This window comes from Paroedura picta, chromosome 10 (assembly GCF_049243985.1).
Source record: "Paroedura picta isolate Pp20150507F chromosome 10, Ppicta_v3.0, whole genome shotgun sequence".
Taxonomy (NCBI): Eukaryota; Metazoa; Chordata; class Lepidosauria; order Squamata; family Gekkonidae; genus Paroedura; species Paroedura picta.
In genome coordinates, this window is record NC_135378.1 from 14976399 (window position 1) to 14993532 (window position 17134).

At 46.7% G+C, this 17134-nt stretch overlaps 2 protein-coding genes across 4 annotated transcripts in view; one reads left to right on the forward strand and one right to left on the reverse strand.

Moving 5' to 3' along the window:
- The window catches only part of NCAPG (non-SMC condensin I complex subunit G), a 31636-nt gene extending 28026 nt beyond the window's left edge, over positions 1-3610 (forward strand). Inside the window, exons 21-22 of the mRNA XM_077301450.1 lie at positions 2200-2278; positions 3079-3610. Coding sequence (XP_077157565.1) covers positions 2200-2278; positions 3079-3202 — 203 coding nt within the window. The 3' untranslated portion in view covers positions 3203-3610. The remainder of the gene's footprint in view (positions 1-2199; positions 2279-3078) is intronic.
- A 1622-nt stretch (positions 3611-5232) lies between these two features.
- LCORL (ligand dependent nuclear receptor corepressor like) overlaps positions 5233-17134 on the reverse strand; it is a 91968-nt gene continuing 80066 nt past the window's right edge. For all 3 annotated transcript variants that reach the window (XM_077301448.1, XM_077301444.1, XM_077301445.1), the window contains one exon: positions 5233-11022. In XM_077301448.1, coding sequence (XP_077157563.1) covers positions 11013-11022 — 10 coding nt within the window. In that variant the 3' untranslated portion in view covers positions 5233-11012. The remainder of the gene's footprint in view (positions 11023-17134) is intronic.

Consider the following 17134-nt stretch of genomic DNA (forward strand, 5'->3'; position numbering starts at 1 on the left):
GAGTAGTTTGGGAGTGTGGGATGTACGTATGTCATATTTATGATGATTGACATTTCCCCGAGCACACCAGAAGATGTTGTTGTTGTTGTTGTTATGTGCGAAGTCGTGTCCGACCAATCGCGACCCCATGGACAATGATCCTCCAGGCCTTCCTGTCCTCTACCATTCCCTGGAGTCCATTTAAGTTTGCACCTACTGCTTCAGTGACTCCATCCAGCCACCTCATTCTCTGTCGTCCCCTTCTTCTTTTGCCCTCGATCGCTCCCAGCATTAGGCTCTTCTCCAGGGAGTCCTTCCTTCTCATGAGGTGGCCAAAATATTTGAGTTTCATCTTCAGGATCTGGCCTTCTAAAGAGCAGTCAGGGCTGATCTCCTCTAGGACTGACCGGTTTGTTCGCCTTGCAGTCCAAGGGACTCGCAAGAGTCTTCTCCAGCACCAGAGTTCAAAAGCCTCAATTCTTTGACGCTCGGCCTTCCTTATGGTCCAACTTTCGCAGCCATACATTGCAACTGGGAAGACCATAGCCTTGACTAAACGCACTTTTGTTGGCAGGGTGATGTCTCTGCTTTTTAGGATGCTGTCTAGATTTGCCATAGCTTTCCTCCCCAGGAGCAAGCGTCTTTTAATTTCTTTGCTGCAGTCCCCATCTGCAGTGATCTTGGAGCCCAGGAAAATAAAATCTGTCACTATCTCCATTTCTTCCCCATCTATTTGCCAGGAATTGAGAGGGCCGGATGCCATGATCTTTGTTTTCTTGATGTTGAGTTTCAAGCCAACTTTTGCACTCTCCTCCTTCACCCGCATCAACAGGCTCTTTAGTTCCTCTTCACTTTCTGCCATTAGAGTGGTATCATCTGCATATCTGAGGTTGTTGATATTTCTCCCTGCAATCTTGATCCCAATTTGTGACTCCTCTAATCCCGCATTTCTCATGATGTGCTCTGCATACAAGTTAAATAGGCAAGGCGACAGTATACAGCCTTGCCGAACTCCTTTCTCAATTTTGAACCAGTCAGTGATTCCATGTTCAGTTCTCACTGTTGCTTCTTGACCTGCATATAAATTTCTCAAGAGACAAATAAGATGCTCTGGTATTCCCATCTCTTTAAGAACTTGCCACAATTTGTTGTGTTCCACACAATCAAAGGCTTTAGCATAGTCAATGAAGCAGAAGTAGACGTTCTTCTGGTACTCCCTAGCTTTCTCCATGATCCAGCGTATGTTGGCAATTTGATCTCTAGTTCCTCTGCCTCTTCGAAATCCTGCCTGTACTTCTGGAAGTTCTCGGTCCACATATTGCTGGAGCCTAGCTTGTAGGATTTTGAGCATAACTTTGCTAGCATGAGAAATTAGTGCAATGGTGCGGTAGTTTGAACATTCTTTGGCATTGCCCTTCTTTGGGATTGGAATGTAAACTGACCTTTTCCAATCCTGTGGCCATTGTTGAGTTTTCCAAATTTTCCAGAAGATGTGTTCCACATCAAAAGCCCCTTTGCATAGAATGTTGATCTGCAAGGTTGCATCATACCTAGAGAGAGGAGTGAGAGCCAGGACAAAGGGGAACCTCTACAGAAATCTAGCCTGCCCCAACTCTCTGGAGCAAGTGCTGCTACTGGGGGAGGAGTTGCTGTCCATTCCTCTTCCAGCTGTATCCCAGAGACTGCCTGAGGAAAGGTTCTGGAATGTTGCACCCGTGAGTGATGGTATTTTCTAGGTGGGATGCTTTCTTTGCTGTTTAAGTTGACTACATTAAAGGTCTGTAACTGGAGTTTTACCCTTCCCCATTCAACATTCATTGTAGTTTTGGACACCCACCCTGCTCTGTTTGAAGGGAAGGATGTGCCATTTTATAGGCCTGTTTCTTTGCTTCAGTTTTGGCTTCAGATCTACCAGTCTACTAACAGATGGATAAATTTTAGTGATGGCGGAAGGGTAATATTTGGGCAAAATGTGAAAGGGTTGGGGTGGGCTCATAAAATAAGCTGTTCATCTTTGTGGCTTCTGTGCAGTCCCACATGGGTTCTGCAGAATCGCAGGCCTGCCACAGAGAAGAACTCGCAAGCTATATACCTATAAAATTCTAGAAGCTCCCAAGCACCTGTTACAAAAGAGGCTCTCAAAACACCAACCGGATGGTGGACTCTGTAATTTAGTAGACCCTTAAAGGGGCCAACAAATCTCTCATTTGCAATTTTTAGGTCTGAGAAAAGCAACAGCAGAAGCAAAGTCAGTGCCCCAGAAACGAAACAGTAGAATTACAAGGTCTGAAAGTGAAAGGTACGTATCCATGCTTCAGATCTGTTTTTTGATAAAGCAAGCTTAGCTCTCCAACTCCACTATAAATGGGACATCTATATTTCTGTATGTGGTGGCAATGATTGTGCAGGGGTGCAGGTAGAAAACTATTCCTGCATGCGTATAGAAAATGTCTCATTCCAGTGGCTTTTGTACCTCTGGCCTTTTCTCAAAACCCTTTACCGTCTTTCCATTGTTTCTGAGAAAGCGGACAAGCGAGACAAATCTCCCACGGTCCTCCAGTTCCTCGTGAGTGCCAGTTCAAGGAGTGTCTGGAGAGCTCCTTCAGACATAGTGCTGGGGTGCAGGAGCATGTCACAGCAACTGGCTGAGGAGTCTGAAAATGCTACAGACGGACTGGGCAGCTGCTCTGGTCCTTCCTTGGTGGCTGAAGTGTGGGGAGGGGCAGGGCAAAAGTGGGCAAAGAGAAAATGGTCTAGACCAGGGGTAGTCAAACTGCAGCTCTCCAGATGTCCATGGACTACAACTCCCATGAGCCCCAGCCAGCAATTCCCTCATGGGAATTGTAGTCCATGGACATCTGGAGGGCCACAGTTTGACTACCCCTGGTCTAGATGAAGGAAAGGAAGGCCAGAGGGGAGGAGTCTGCAAGGGGGTGGAGAATGAGCCCAGATAGGCTCTCAGCTGGGAAGTGTTGAGCCCCAACAGGGAAGGCCAGAATTCGTGGGGATCAGAAATAATCCTTGGCTGTAGCATCTATTTTTAAACTATCAAATGGGACCAGTTTGCATGTGTGACTACTAGATGTCTGTCTTTCTCAGGGAAGCCAGTGAACAGCCTGTCCCACCGTCCGGTTCCAGATCATCTCGCCGGGCAAAAACAGCAGCTCTACAGAAAACTCGCATGAATCTTTCAAAGCTTTTGGACCAAGAATCAGCTGAATGACAAGTAGTCAGAATGGCTGCTGCAGATCTGCTTGTTAATGGCTATGTCAAACAAACCAACAAACCCCCAAACAAAAAAACCCTGCAGTAACTGTTATTTGTAAAGGATCAGCAGAACCAGAACGTGAGATGCATACGAACTATGACATGGTTTTAACCAGGAGGGCTGTATTTGCAAAATGCGTTCTTGCCTGGCTTTTTAAAAATCCTAGCCAGGTTATCCTTTAGATACAGCCGAGTTCCAGCGGAGGGTCCTAATGGAAACGCCTGCCCTTTGTCCTAGTTGTCTAAAATGCAGGGTTTGGGAATGGAATTCTTTTTTGGTTTGGAATTAATGGCTTGTTCTTATAAATGGAGAAAGAGAACTTTAATCTAGCTCTGTTATTTTGGTAAATTCCAGTGGACACAATTACTGCAGTCTCTTCTTCCTTTTCGTATTTATTTTATTTATTTTTATTATATTTATATACCGCCCTCTGCGGAGGCTCAGGGCGGTTTACATGGAACATGTATCCTGAAGATGTAGTGGATGTACCTGAGAGATCCTGGGGAGCACCTGCTGGAAGAGGAAGTGCCTGCAAGAAATGCCACAGTGGTGGGTGGGTGGGCAGTAACTTGGCCTTATGTACATATTCACACCCCTTTCTCACTGCTTACAGTGGCTTCTTTCAAAGCCCATTTCTGAATTGTGCAGGCCTGCCGCTGGGCTGTGAGAGCTATGAGCCCGAAATGGGCCTAAACAGAGGGCTTCCAGCAAGCCCAGTGCTACCCACCCTGGTAGGAGGCTGCCCAAGGCTCCGGATGATTTTTAACACCCTAGGCTTACCTTTTCCTTAGTCAGACTTTTCTAACAGCAGGGAATTGTGCCACACACCTCCAAGTCTGGCACAACTGGCTCTTTCTGCCTCACCTGATGCAGCAGGCTGTCCTGCCCTCTGGAGAGCCCTGCCCCAGGCCAAACAGTGATTCACACAAACCTAGCAAGTCTGCATGTGTTCAGAAAGCATTTTCTTGGCTTGTAGTTTTAGTTCAGGGAAGCAAATTTGTCTTTGCTTCTAGAAGTTTGTGAAATATTCGACTATATCTTGCTGGCTGTCAGAGCCCCCCCCCCCCCCCCCCCGATTATATTTGGCCCTCTTGGATCTTAATAAGAGACAGGATTTGCAGCCTGACACAAAGAACTCAGAGGGCTTATTCTGCAATCTATTAAGTATTAGGGGGTCGTGTTTGCAAGCTGTTTTGCAGTGCATCTCTTTCTACCTCACCAGTGGAACCTGGCAATGGGGGCGAATACCCGCTCCCTCCTCTGTCCCTCCATTGGCTAGGATTTCCTTGGCCCTTCCCTGCCTTACAACAGGTTCCTTTGCCCACACATTTCTCTCTGCTTCATCCCAACTTCTCTTTGCCCTTTGTCCTACAATTCCCTTTTGTGCCCTTGTTTGTTTTGTTTTTTATTGAGCCTTCAGGTTGGCCTTTTCCCTCTTCCATTTTTGTTCGGAGAGATCTCACCTGTGCAGCATTTTTAAAAAATTCTCTTTTGGAAGAGAAACTTCTTTATCAACTGGATTGTTTGTGGAAGGAAGTAATAACAAGGTAGGGAGGCACGGGGGAAGATGATGGTGTGTGTGTGTGGGGGGGGGGGGCACAAACTGAGAACCTTGGGCCAGTGAAGGCCTGTTTTCTTCATCTTCTCTCCCAACCCCTAGGCAGCCAGGACAGGGAATATTCTTATCCTTTAGTTACCTACACAAGGATGCTCAGCAGTATATTTAAAATGCTGATGAACTCAATTTGCTTGAATTCTTGGCTGTAGAATCCATGTTGAATAACAGGACAGTATAGTTTTAAAATGGAGGACAATATTTCTTTTTCAAAGGAGAGTAAGGATGGGTTAAAATTTTATAACTTGAAACTTGTATAAAATGGGAGTCGATTATATTTGGAGATTCTGAGAATCGTACAGTAAAATCTAAGCAAATTAGATCTTTCATTCTTCGTAATTTAAGCATCTGGATTCAAAGAAATCAGCCGTTCGTTTACAACCATTTTAATTTGAGTTTGATACAAATTGTCACCCCCAACTCCAGACACTTAGCAAAAATGTTGATAAAGTGAAGGCTTGTTAAATGACAGTCTTTTAAGAATTGGTTTCCTCTACAATCAATGGCCTTTTTAAGAACTAAAAAATCATTTTATAGAATAAATGAAAAATAACAGTTTAAAAGTATACCATATGTTCTGATAATTATAATTATCTGTAAGATTTTATAAACCCCCTTCGCATTTTTATACAGCGTTGCACCAAGGTAAACTATCTATTGAATTTATGAATAACTCTTACACATCACATTACATAAATATATTAACATCTGTGCACAAAATAAAACTGGAGAATATATCTATATATATCATAATTAGCAGTAAAAGGATAGAAAAATGACAACATACTGTTAAAAAGACAGTATCCAATTCTATGACCTCTACTGGAATCGTTTTTGCTTCTACATGCAAAGAGGTACAGTGAATGGAATTAATGTTCATGGTGTACTATGAAGCCAACACCCCGGAAGGTTGTTTCATGATAGAAAATGCTTATTCAGGCAGGGGCAAAAATGACCAATGTACAAAACGATAGTGCAAGAAGAACTGCAAACTACTTGTTCTCGTTGAGCTTTTTAATTAGAAACTGTACAGCGGGGGCCGGGAGGGGATGCTGCCGTGAGACTTCGCTTCCACGCCAAGGGCGGCTTTAAGGCACATGATTCTCTCCAAAGGTTGGTCGCTTGTTTCTGTGTCCAGTGGGTTCCAGTTCTCAGTTTTATCATCGTCGACATGTTGGGGAAAGGGAGGGAGGGAGCTAAAAGGAATGCTTAGATTTCCAATCCACAGTAAACCCATTAACCTGCCTCATATTATCAAGAACGGGAGCTGCTGCTGGTTCTCCCGTGAATTGACTTTGCTTGAATTGTGCGATGTGAGACTCCGCAAACTGCAGTTGGTTGCTACTGCTCAGCTTTGCTTTGCTTATTCGCTGATCACAAACCAGGGGGTCAAAAATGGTGAGGATCCAGCGATGTGCAAGCTGAAAAAGTTTTTTTATGCCCGGACTGGACCTACTCCACCTAGCTAGTTTTGGCAGCAAATGCTAGCGATCATTTTGATAGTTTCAAACCAGCACCCAGTTGAAAAGATGGCACCCAGTTCTGGATAAAATAATCAGCAAAACACTAGCAGAAAATTCCTTGCGTAAACAGAAAACAGCTCAGTGTAGACCAGGGGTAGTCAAACTGCGGCCCTCCATATGTCCATGGACTACAATTCCCATGAGACCCTGCCAGCAATTGTAGTCCATGGACATCTGGAGGACCACAGTTTGACTACCCCTGGTGTAGACTGTGTGACACTTCATACAACAGAGGAGCTAGGACTTTTCTTCTTTTGCAAGGACTCTACTGCAAAGGGAGATCTGGCAAATCCAGCCCCAGAGGTGGGAGTGGTTTGGTTTTCAACACAAGCGTGTCACAAACAACTTAAGCACAAGGTCTGAAATGCAGAGTTGGAACCGCTTGAATTTTCGTGGAGGCCAGAAATGTACCCATGCACCACCTTCTATGCACTCCTCATTGCTGGAATGCCCTTCCTCAGAACTTAAGAGCTAAAGGCTGCATTTCAGTTGTCAATAGCCTGGGAGACATCATGAAAATAAGAGGGGCCATTGGTGACCAGACTGCTTTTGCTGTTGGATGACCAAGTACCATGGGTCCAGAAGGCTTCAGGACCCTAAAGAGCCAGTCTTGTCAATGGCCCCTCTTATTTTCATGGCGTGCCGTATTCTGGGAGGGGAGGGAACCACCTTTCTAGCTAATTAAACTGAATGCGGTGAGACTGTAGAAGAAGAAGAAGAGTTGGTTCTTATATGCCGCTTTTCCCTACCTGAAGGAGGCTCAAAGCGGCTTACAGTCGCCTTCCCATTCCTCTCCCCACAACAGACAACCTGTGGGGTGGGTGAGGCTGAGAGAGCACTGATATCACTGCCCAGTCAGAACAGTTTTATCAGTGCCGGGGCGAGCCCAAGGTCACCCAGCTGGCTGCATGTGGGGGAGCGCAGAATCGAACCCGGCATGTCTGCTCCTCATGGTCTTCGGACTGCTGCTTCCTCCTAGCAGCGAGGGACAGATGCTGGTACAAATCCTGTCTGCACAGTGGCTTCCATTGGTTAGCTGCTGGTACTTGGTGACTAGCCTCTTAACTGGTTGCAAAGACAAGTTTTAGACAGACAAATAATTTTCTCCAGTGCCTTGAGAGACATGCACACTTCAGGCTGCACTCTCCCTGGAAGACACCCTACAGACTTTATGGGCTGCTTTGACACTTCTGAATTCATTCCATTTCTCACTACTGTGTCCACAGGCTAAATGTATCTCTTCTCTTAATCCTCGGCAGATTTTAAATGTGATGCTTGAAGCAAAAATGTTAATTAAAAAATGCTCTTGTTAGATTTGGCCGATTTTTGTTGTTGTTGTTGAGGACTATGACGTCTCCATGACTTGACTGAAGTACGTGGTGGTGGATGATCATGGCTGAAGGCTTTGAGAAAGGTAACCTTGGATGCTTCAGGTGGTCCTGTGCTCTGCTGGAGTCTTTAAGGATGCTCCTGGCTTTTAGCCGCTTCCTGCCAGCCAGCAAACATACTCCTGGGCCTTCGTGACCACACAGGAAGCGGCCTCATGATCAGACCCTTGGGGTCAGCATTGCCAACAGAAGCTCTTCCGGGTGGCAGGCAGAGGTCATTGACTGACTCTGCCTAAATAGAATTACGCTCCTGATGTGATAAGAGTGGTAACACATGCTTGGATGCTTTGCTCTCTCCCCTCGGAGGGAGAGATGTGACCGCTATACTTGTGGATTTTAGCTGCAAAGTCAGAAAGCCCTGGACACCTTGTCCCTTTAGCTGACAGGCCTACGACGTCCTGGGTGAAGATCTCAACCAGATTTGCTGAAATGCCCTGGAGAAAGCTGTTGACAAGAGGGAGGGCAAACTGTGGCCCTCCAGATGTCCATGGACTACAATTCCCATGAACCTCTGCCAGCTTTTGCTGAGGATGCCATTCTTGAGGATCCTTTGGCTCACAGGAGCTGAATTTCGGGGTGGGGAAATTTGCAACCCACATCCAACAAGAGGGTTTCTTTCAGCCAGAGCAATGAGGATGCGCATCTCTCTTGACACTCAACTAGGACAGACCCAACTAGCCATATAGATCTTTTGCTGTAGAAAGGGAATGTGCATTCATATGCTGAGCTAGAGCTGGATCACAGCTTCGGTTGCACAAAACTCGCTCACCCAACGGCAGGACAATCCCTGCCCAATTTCCCCTTCTTGCGGCAGATGCCTGCTTTGCTTCCATGCCGTTCCTGAGGATCCTTTGGCTCACAGGAGCTGAATTTCGATGTGGGGTACTCAGAGGCCAGGAGTTGGGGTGGGCGGAATAGCGTCTGCTCCATCATCTTCCCTTATTCTCTAGGCATGCAGTTGTTCTGCACAGGGCATTTGGTTGAATCCATAGCTCTTGAGCGTTCCACATTCCTGTAAGTCTGTCTCAGGGGACGAAACAGTGCAGGAGTCTACGGTATCCAGTAAAGATCCCTTTGTAGTCAACTTGCCCTTCAAAAGGGGCCATTGGAAGGAAGCTCTATGGGGAAAACTAATATCAAATCAGCATTTGCTGGCAGGGGCTCATGGGAATTGTAGTCCATGGACATCTGGAGGGCCACAGTTTGCCCACCCCTGCCCTACAGAGAATTTGCCAAGAGTAACTTTTTAACAATCCATCTGCTCTGCTTATGGTTAATTATTATGAAACGTTAAAACATTCTTGCCTTTTGGTACATACGCTGGACATCTAGTTGGAAAAAATGAGTAGAGGAGCCACATACACACAAAATAGAATTCTTCCATAAGATGCCCGCTCAGTGGGATCGGCCATGAACGTTAAAAAACAAGGACAAAAAAAAAGCCACTCCAGCTTTGCTTGAGGAAGGTTGCTGTGCTCAAGGATTAAAGAAACATCAACCACATGCATGCATCTCCTTTCGGCTCAGTTTCTTGATCCTCTCGTGCAGACCCTCAGGGTGAGAAGACAGACGAGATTAAAGAAAAGCCCTGCTCCAGAGGAGACCCTAGAGAGGGAGTTCTTTCAGTCCTCAGGGAGGCAGATCCTCGTTCCTTTGAGCTGACAGAACCTTTTCCAAAGGATAAAGCTTTGGAGACAAGTGCAATAGAACTGGTCTCACCCATCCAAGATGCACAAGGTACAACGATCAGCTTTGTTGCCTGCATTAATATCTGGAATCCCCATGTCACTAACCCCCGAAAGGTCTAGAACAGGGGTGGCCAGTAACAGGGACACATGGTAACTGTAGTCCACAGACATCTGGACAGCCACACTTTGGCCACCCCTGGTCTAGAATTATACAATTGGACATCATTTCCGGTTCCTTCGGTTTTGGACTTCAAGATGCTTCCTGGAATGGTTCCCGCTATGCTCAGTTCCATTCTGTAGACTAGAGCCCACACCCAACAAGGGGGTTTCTTTCAGCCAGAGCAACGAGGATGCGCATCTCTCTTGACACTCAACTAGGCCAGACCCAACTAGCCATATAGGTCTTTTGCTGTAGAAAGGGAATGTGCATTCATGTGCTGAGCTAGAGCTGGATCACAGCTTCGGTTGCACAAAACTCGCTCATCCAGCGGCAGGACAACCCCTGCCCAATTTCCCCTTCCTTGCGGCAGATGCCTGCTTTGCTTCCATGCCGTTTCTGAGGATCCTTTGGCTTACAGGAGCTGAATTTCGAGATGGGGAACTCAGAGGCCAGGAGTTGGGGTGGGCGGAAGAGCGTCTGCTCCATCATCTTCCTTTATTCTCTAGGCATTTGGTTGAATCCATAGCTCTTGAGCGTTCTACATTCCTGTAAGTCTGTCTCAGGGGAGGAAACAGTGCAGGAGTCTACGGTGTCCAGTAAAGATCCCTTTGTAGCTAACTTGCCCTTCAAAAGGGGCAACTGGAAGGAAGCTCTATGGGGAAAACTAATATCAAAACAAAACGCACACGTACACACATGGTGGGCTCATTGTAGCAATCTCAACTACCAGAGAAATGTTTCGGCAGCTGCAATTTCAAATACATCCTATCAAGTTGCTTCCGATTTTCTGTCAAAACAGATGCGCATTTCGACATGTGTGCAAACTGGCCCCTGAAGCAAAGTAGACCGGGCCCCCATTTTGCTCTGCGGTGGGGGTTAAAATAACCATTCTGGGAGCCAGGCTGTCAAGCATGCAAGGCCTGAGCACTGCGACTGGATCATGGCCAACCATTTCTAAACACACTTTGGCATGCACGGCCTACAGTTAGCTGTAAGGTGCCTGCTTGTCATAAGAAGGGACTCAATCCTGGGGAGGGCTGTTCTTCCTAGTGGACTGTGCCTAGATGTTGGAAGCGGCTCGTAGCCTGGGAGGGGGGAGGGGGACATGCCACCTTTCAAGCAACCCCCAACTGTAACTGCCTTAAAAACAGCCTGCAAAGGAGTTTCAGGTCTAGTTCACTGCAGCAGTTTTGACCTGCTCGCTTTTTAACAACAATCATTCACAGTATTGCATGCTTATTAGAGACTGGGTGACGGATGGACTCAGCTTGAGACTTCATGGATTTTGCTGTTTGACACGGGAGCTCCCATGAAGAGGCAACTGAAATGGGATCATGGAGTATTCCACTGCTCTGCTCGCAAATCCTGTCAGCAAAGGCAATCCCAGGGGTTTAAGAGGCCCTGTGGGAAAGAAGCAAGCCATTAAAGCCCAAACTTTATATACAACTCCCCCCCCCCCACACACACACACACAGTACATGCACACACCCAGTCAGTATACATGTGGTAGGAGAAGCATTTGTTATGAGTTTTATGGCACAATTCTATGCACACTTGCTAGAGCAGGGATTCCCAACCAGGGTCCTGGAGAACCCGGGGGTTATATGAGGGCTCCCAGGGGGCGGGGCTTATGGGGCCTTTCCCAGACATTTGGATGGCTGCTGATATCACTAGAGGTCACTGGAGCCCCCCCACCCCCCTATTGCTCTACAGGCAAATGATCAATGGACTGATTGGCTGGCTCCCGCATCTGACTTCCGTGCCCACTTCTCTGAAGGGGTAAGGCACCACTTCCGGGGTTTCCTGAAGTCTAAACAATAATTCAGGGGCTCCTCCACAGTCAAAAGGTTGAAAAAGGATGTTTGCTAGAGTGAAAGCCTCGCTAAAATAATTGGGACTTGCTGCACATTCTATTGATTTAAGCAATCAAAGGAAAACGAGTGCTTCGTTTTGGCTGGATCGTGCCCAGAATCTCCCATGGAATTACGTATTCCTCTGCCAGTGCTTCATATAGGTGCCTCGATCGTGTGGTGTTCGGCTTCAAGAGCAAATGGATTTAAATTATGATATGTGTTACAGAACTTAAAGCTGTGCTAACCTACCACTCACAGGCCACTCTATCTGTGACGTAAAGGAGGGCCAGATCCTTAGGCTTCGCCCTTTTGCGTATGTGCATGCCCATGGTGGAATGGAATGCAAACAGTGCTGTGGACTGGGCAATAATGCCTCACGGATGAAGCGTTCAGGGGCAGATGGAGAACTTCTTGAGGATTTTAGGGAATGGAGTTTGTGGGGGTTCTTCTGTGACAAGAAACTGATGGCATGATTTGATGTATCACCAAGACCTTTGGCATGCTTTGCCTTGGGGAACCAATCTTTCACAGGCACCGTGTCAAGGTTGCTTTGCTTCCTGGAAGTCAAGACAAGGCTACTCAAAGTGCCTGGAGGGGGGACTTCCACATGGGAGTTGGGGTTTTGTAAGTGCCCCCCTAGTTTCACCAAAAAGTTGTGTCTACTGCAGGGGTGGCAAAACGGTGGGTCTCCAAATGTCCATGGACTGCAATTCCCATGAGCCCCTGCCAGCATCATGGACATCTGGAGTTTGGCCACCCCTGGTCAGCAGAGTTTGTTTTCCCTCTCTGTGTCGGATCAGCTAATAGGAAAATGCATAAATACTCAGCTGGTATTATACGGGACACTGATGCTAGAATAAAACATTATGGAGGGGGAAAGGGTGGGTGTGTCGTACGAAAGAAAAACAGAAGAAATGTTGACAGATGCATAACTAACTTGCCAGGTGAGAGACGTGTCTGCTTCCCTTGTGCTTTGCCGGAAGGGGCCAAGCATCAAAAAGTGGGGTCATTCGTGCACAGTGCACGGCTGAAGAGCTTTCGAGGAAGCACACTGATGGGCCATCCATTCCTCGTGTAATGACGGGATCCAAGTTCTAGTGACACCTTAGGGATGCAGGGAAGAACCAATGACGCTACCCCCTTCACATCCAATGTCTTTAGGATGGCATGTCGGCGACTGAGCCCGACCTCCTGCCCTTTCCCCCCGAAATCTGATCTGCACAGTCTCCCAGAGTTGCTTGAAAGAGCTCCAGAACAACATTCTAGGTCACCAGATACCCACGGCTGTTGTATCTGAATGGCCCGTGTGTCATTTGTCTTATATATTTATAAAGGAATTTTATCCCACTCCTTTACCCAAAGGTAAAGTAGGTCACAAGTACCCACCTCTCCCAATCTGTTCCCTGGAGAACATTGGGTTTCACAAACATCAATTTGTTGGTGATCCCTGGCCCCAGAGAGATGTGGCTGGCCTTGACCAGAGCCAGGGCCCTGGCTCCTGCCTGGTGGAATGAGCTGATGGAGCTGACAAAGTTCCGCAGGGCCTTTAAAACGGCACACTTCCACCAGGCCTATAGTTGAGTCCAAGCCGCCTTCAAAATTCCACAGGCCTAACTCCTCTCTGCCTTCTTCTCCTTCCCCTATCTGGGACTTCCTCTATAAGGGAGATTTTGCCCCATTATTGTGATTGCTGAATCTGCTAGCCATACTGGCTATGGAACAAATTGTATATTGATTATGTTGATTTAGTTTTATAGTTTTAAATGTATATTACTGTTTAAAATTGCTCCGTACCCATCATTAGAGAGGGATGGTCTATAAATTAAATTGTAATTAAAAAAAACATTAAAAAGTCCTACCCTTACATCACACCTGGCGGAACAGTACACAGAGGAAATTAGATGTCAAAGGCCTGGGTGAAGAGATGCATTTTCACCAGGCACCAAAACCCATATAAGGTAGGTGTCTGGCCAGAGGGAGGCTGTTCTAAAGTCTGGGAGCCAGCAGAGAAAAGGCCCTCCCCCATGACACTGCCCCTTCTTGTTGGTCCCCTGAAGTTAAGAAGCACTAGGGATTGTTCCGCTGGCAGGAAACAGGAAATGAAGTCACATCAAGGTCCCATGACCTGTCCCGCCCACTGTGCAGGAGGTACATTGTCAGGCGTGTCTCCAATTTTAAGTACTACACAACCTTCAAAAGATTCTTATCGTAAAGTGGCTAAATTTTAAGTAGGAGAAATTTCAAAATTTTGGGAGATCCACCAGATAAATGATTGGGAGATAGTAATGAAAGAACAGAGGCAGAGCTGAGCAGCTAAGGAGAAGGCAAAAAGCACATGGAGAGTTGCTGGCAATGTCAGAGGTTTTCTTTCTCTCTCTTTTTGCCTCTTCTACCTGTGTGTATGTGTGCTGTGTGTGTATGAATGAGGACAGTACCTGAGGGTGAATGGGGTTTGTAGCCTGCCAGAGAGTGGCTTATGTTAAGTACTATCAAGTGCTTTTGTTTGTGACTGATTGAGGGGAGTTGTGTAATCTTTCTGATTACAAGCCCCAACCTGTGCTGAGCTGTGAACCTGTGTGCTTGAAGGCTCCTCCTCTCCAGAGGCACAAGCCAAAGGGCTCTTTTCCTGTGGCTCTTTGTCTGTGGATCACCCTAACAACATTATCTTGACAATAAAGATTACAGAGTGAAGGAAATCTATTTGGAAGACAATAATGGATACTCAAGGCCCCTATCCTGTCACCTGCAAGGATTGTGCCATGTTTGCTTTCCCCCCTGAAGACAGGATGGACTACACTTCTCATGAGTGCAAATTGATAGGGCTTTTAAAAGAGAAGATTAGGGGCCTGGAGGAAAGCATTAAAACCCTGGATGAAATCAAGAAAGGAGAGGATTTCATTGACAGCTGTGCAAACTGCATAAGAATGAAGAGACCAGTCCCTATGGAGTGTCCCCTTACTGCTACAACATGAGCTTAAAGGCGTCCAGCTAGATGGCACTTGGGAGTCACTGGAACTCAGGAACAGATAGCAGGCCCTTGCGGAGGGGATGGAAGCAGCAACAGGGACAGAGGATGAACCAAAACAAAATCAAAGGTGGAGACAAGAGGGCATGGGGATAAGAGGAAACAGCATTAGAAGGAAACGGAATATGTTGGTCACTGGTGATTCTCTGTTAAGGGGCATGGAACATCATGTGGCCCCCTAGTATGAGAGTTGTATTGCTTGCTAGGAGCAAAGATTAAAGGTTTTATAGACCAGATTCTGAAACCAATTAAACACATGGATCGTTATCCATTTGTGATGGCTTATGCCATGTCAGAATGAACAACATGGCAGTGAACACAATTGTGGGTATTAAGGCTGACTACGAAGATCTTGGGAGGCCGCTGAAATGAATGGGGGCACTTCAGTAGTCAGGAGCAGAAGATTATGGAGGTGAAGCACTGGCAGTGTTGGTGGTTCTGGGACGATGGTTAGGTTTTCTAGATGAAGGCCTACAGGAGGGACTTCTCTTGTTGGGGAAGAATGTGTTTGGCAGGAACCTGGGGAGATGCATCAAGAGAGCTTTAAAGTTTTAAACTGAAGCCACAAGCGAAAGGCGACGTCCAATGTACAGATTCTGATGTAGGAGAGCAAATACCGATGGCCCGTCTGGGAAGGCTGGGTCAAACAGAATAGGCTTCAGGTGTCTATATACCAATGCCCAAAACATGGACAATAAAAAAAAAGACCTCGAGCTTCTCATGCAGACAGAGAGATATGATTTAGTAGGCATTACAGAGACTTGGTGGAACGATTCCCATGACTGGAATGCAGTGATGGATGGATACGAGTTATTCCAAATAAACAGAGAAGGTCGAAGAAGAGGTGGAGAGGCACTGTGAGGTGGGGGCTTGCCTGTCAAGAGACACTAGAGGAGGAAAGTGACACTTCGCTGAAATGTATCTGGGTCAAGATAATGGAGAGGAAAACCAAGAGTTTAGTGGTTGGTGTCTGCTACAGACTGCCTAACCAGGGTGAAAATGTGGATGTCGCCCTCCTTGAGCAACTTGATAGACCACCCAGGCTTCAGGACCTTGTAATTATGGGTGACTTCAATTTTCCTGATGTGTGCTGGGAAACAAACTCTGCTAAGCTTCCAGAGCAAGGCAGCTTTCTGAGCTGCCCGGCCGACAATTTAATTGATCAAATGGTAGAAGAACTTACAAGAGGCTCAGCCATACTCTACTTAATACAAGCAAGGGCTGGTGGATCCTGGGATGTGTGTGTGGAGTGACCGTGTTCTACTAGATTTCCTTTTGAGATGGGGGGGGGGCAAGGAAGTTAATAGTCAGACGTTATGTTAGTCTTTCATAGGGTGGACTTTAATAAACTCAGAGACATGATGAGAGTCATCCCATGGACAAGGAAGCTGGAAGAGAAAGGAGCAAGTGGCTCTCCTTAAACAAGAGCTATGGCACGCTCAAGTCAAGCTATTACAGCAAGACAAAACATAGTAGGGGAACCAAGAAGCCTATATGGATGAATGGAGAAATTCACGAGGAGTTCAGGAAGCAAAAGGAAACCTTTAAGAGGGAAAGACAAATCTCTAAAGAAGGGTATCTGCAGGTTACTAGGCCCTATAGGTCAGCCATCAGAGGCCAAAGCTGAGAGTCAGCTGAGATTGGCCAGAGAAGTCCACTATGTCAAGGAAAGCTTCTTCAGTTATTTAAGGAGCAAACGTAAGGTAAATGAGACAACAGACTTGCTGCTGCGTGAAGAGGGAAAGACTCTGGCAGAGGACAGAGAGAAAGAGAAAGGCTCAGTGCCTATTTTGCCTCTGTTTTTTCCCCCCAGAAGAATTGGGATACATCTAGGGATGGTAGTAGGCAAGGTATAATGTCTGGGTGGCAGGTTGACATGGACAGAGCAGTTGTTAAGAGTCACCTGGCTGCACTGGATGAGTCCCAATCCCCAAGAGTGCTCAGAGAACTTTCTGGAGAGCTTGTGGAACCCTTGTCCATCATCCTTTGGACCTCTTGGAGGACTGGACAGGTGCCAGAAGACTGGAGGAGAGCGAAGATTATCCCCATCTTCAAAAAAGGGAGGAGAAATGACCCAGGAAACTACAGGCCAGTGAGTATGACCTCAATTGCAGGGAAGACAATGGAGCAGATTTAAAATCTGAAAACATCTGAAGGACAGTCTGTTGACCCAGGGAAGTCAGCATGGATTTGTCTCCAACAGGTCGTGCAAGACCAACCTGGTTTCCTTCTTGAATCGAGCTGACTAGATTGTGGAAACTCAGTATTTAGCTGGACTTCAGTAAGGCTTCTGACAGGGTTCCCCATGATGGCCTGATGGGTGTACTGGGGGACTGCAGACTGGATTTCCAGAGGGTTAGGTGGAGGGGGAATTGGCTAGAAAACCCCTCCCCAAGAGTAGCTGCCAATGGTGTTTCATCAGAGCAGAGAGAGGTGAGCAGTGGGGTGCCACAGGGCTCAGTATTTTTCACTGGCAGCCCCACAATTATGAAACAACTACTTCAAGAAAACATTGTCACCATGCAAAGTGAAACATCCAAATTCATTCAGACTTATTGGACCAGCTTATGGAAGTTCCAGCTCCCTTCCTATCACAGGGGATCTGGGCATGATCTGAACCAGTGGGCAGAAGGGC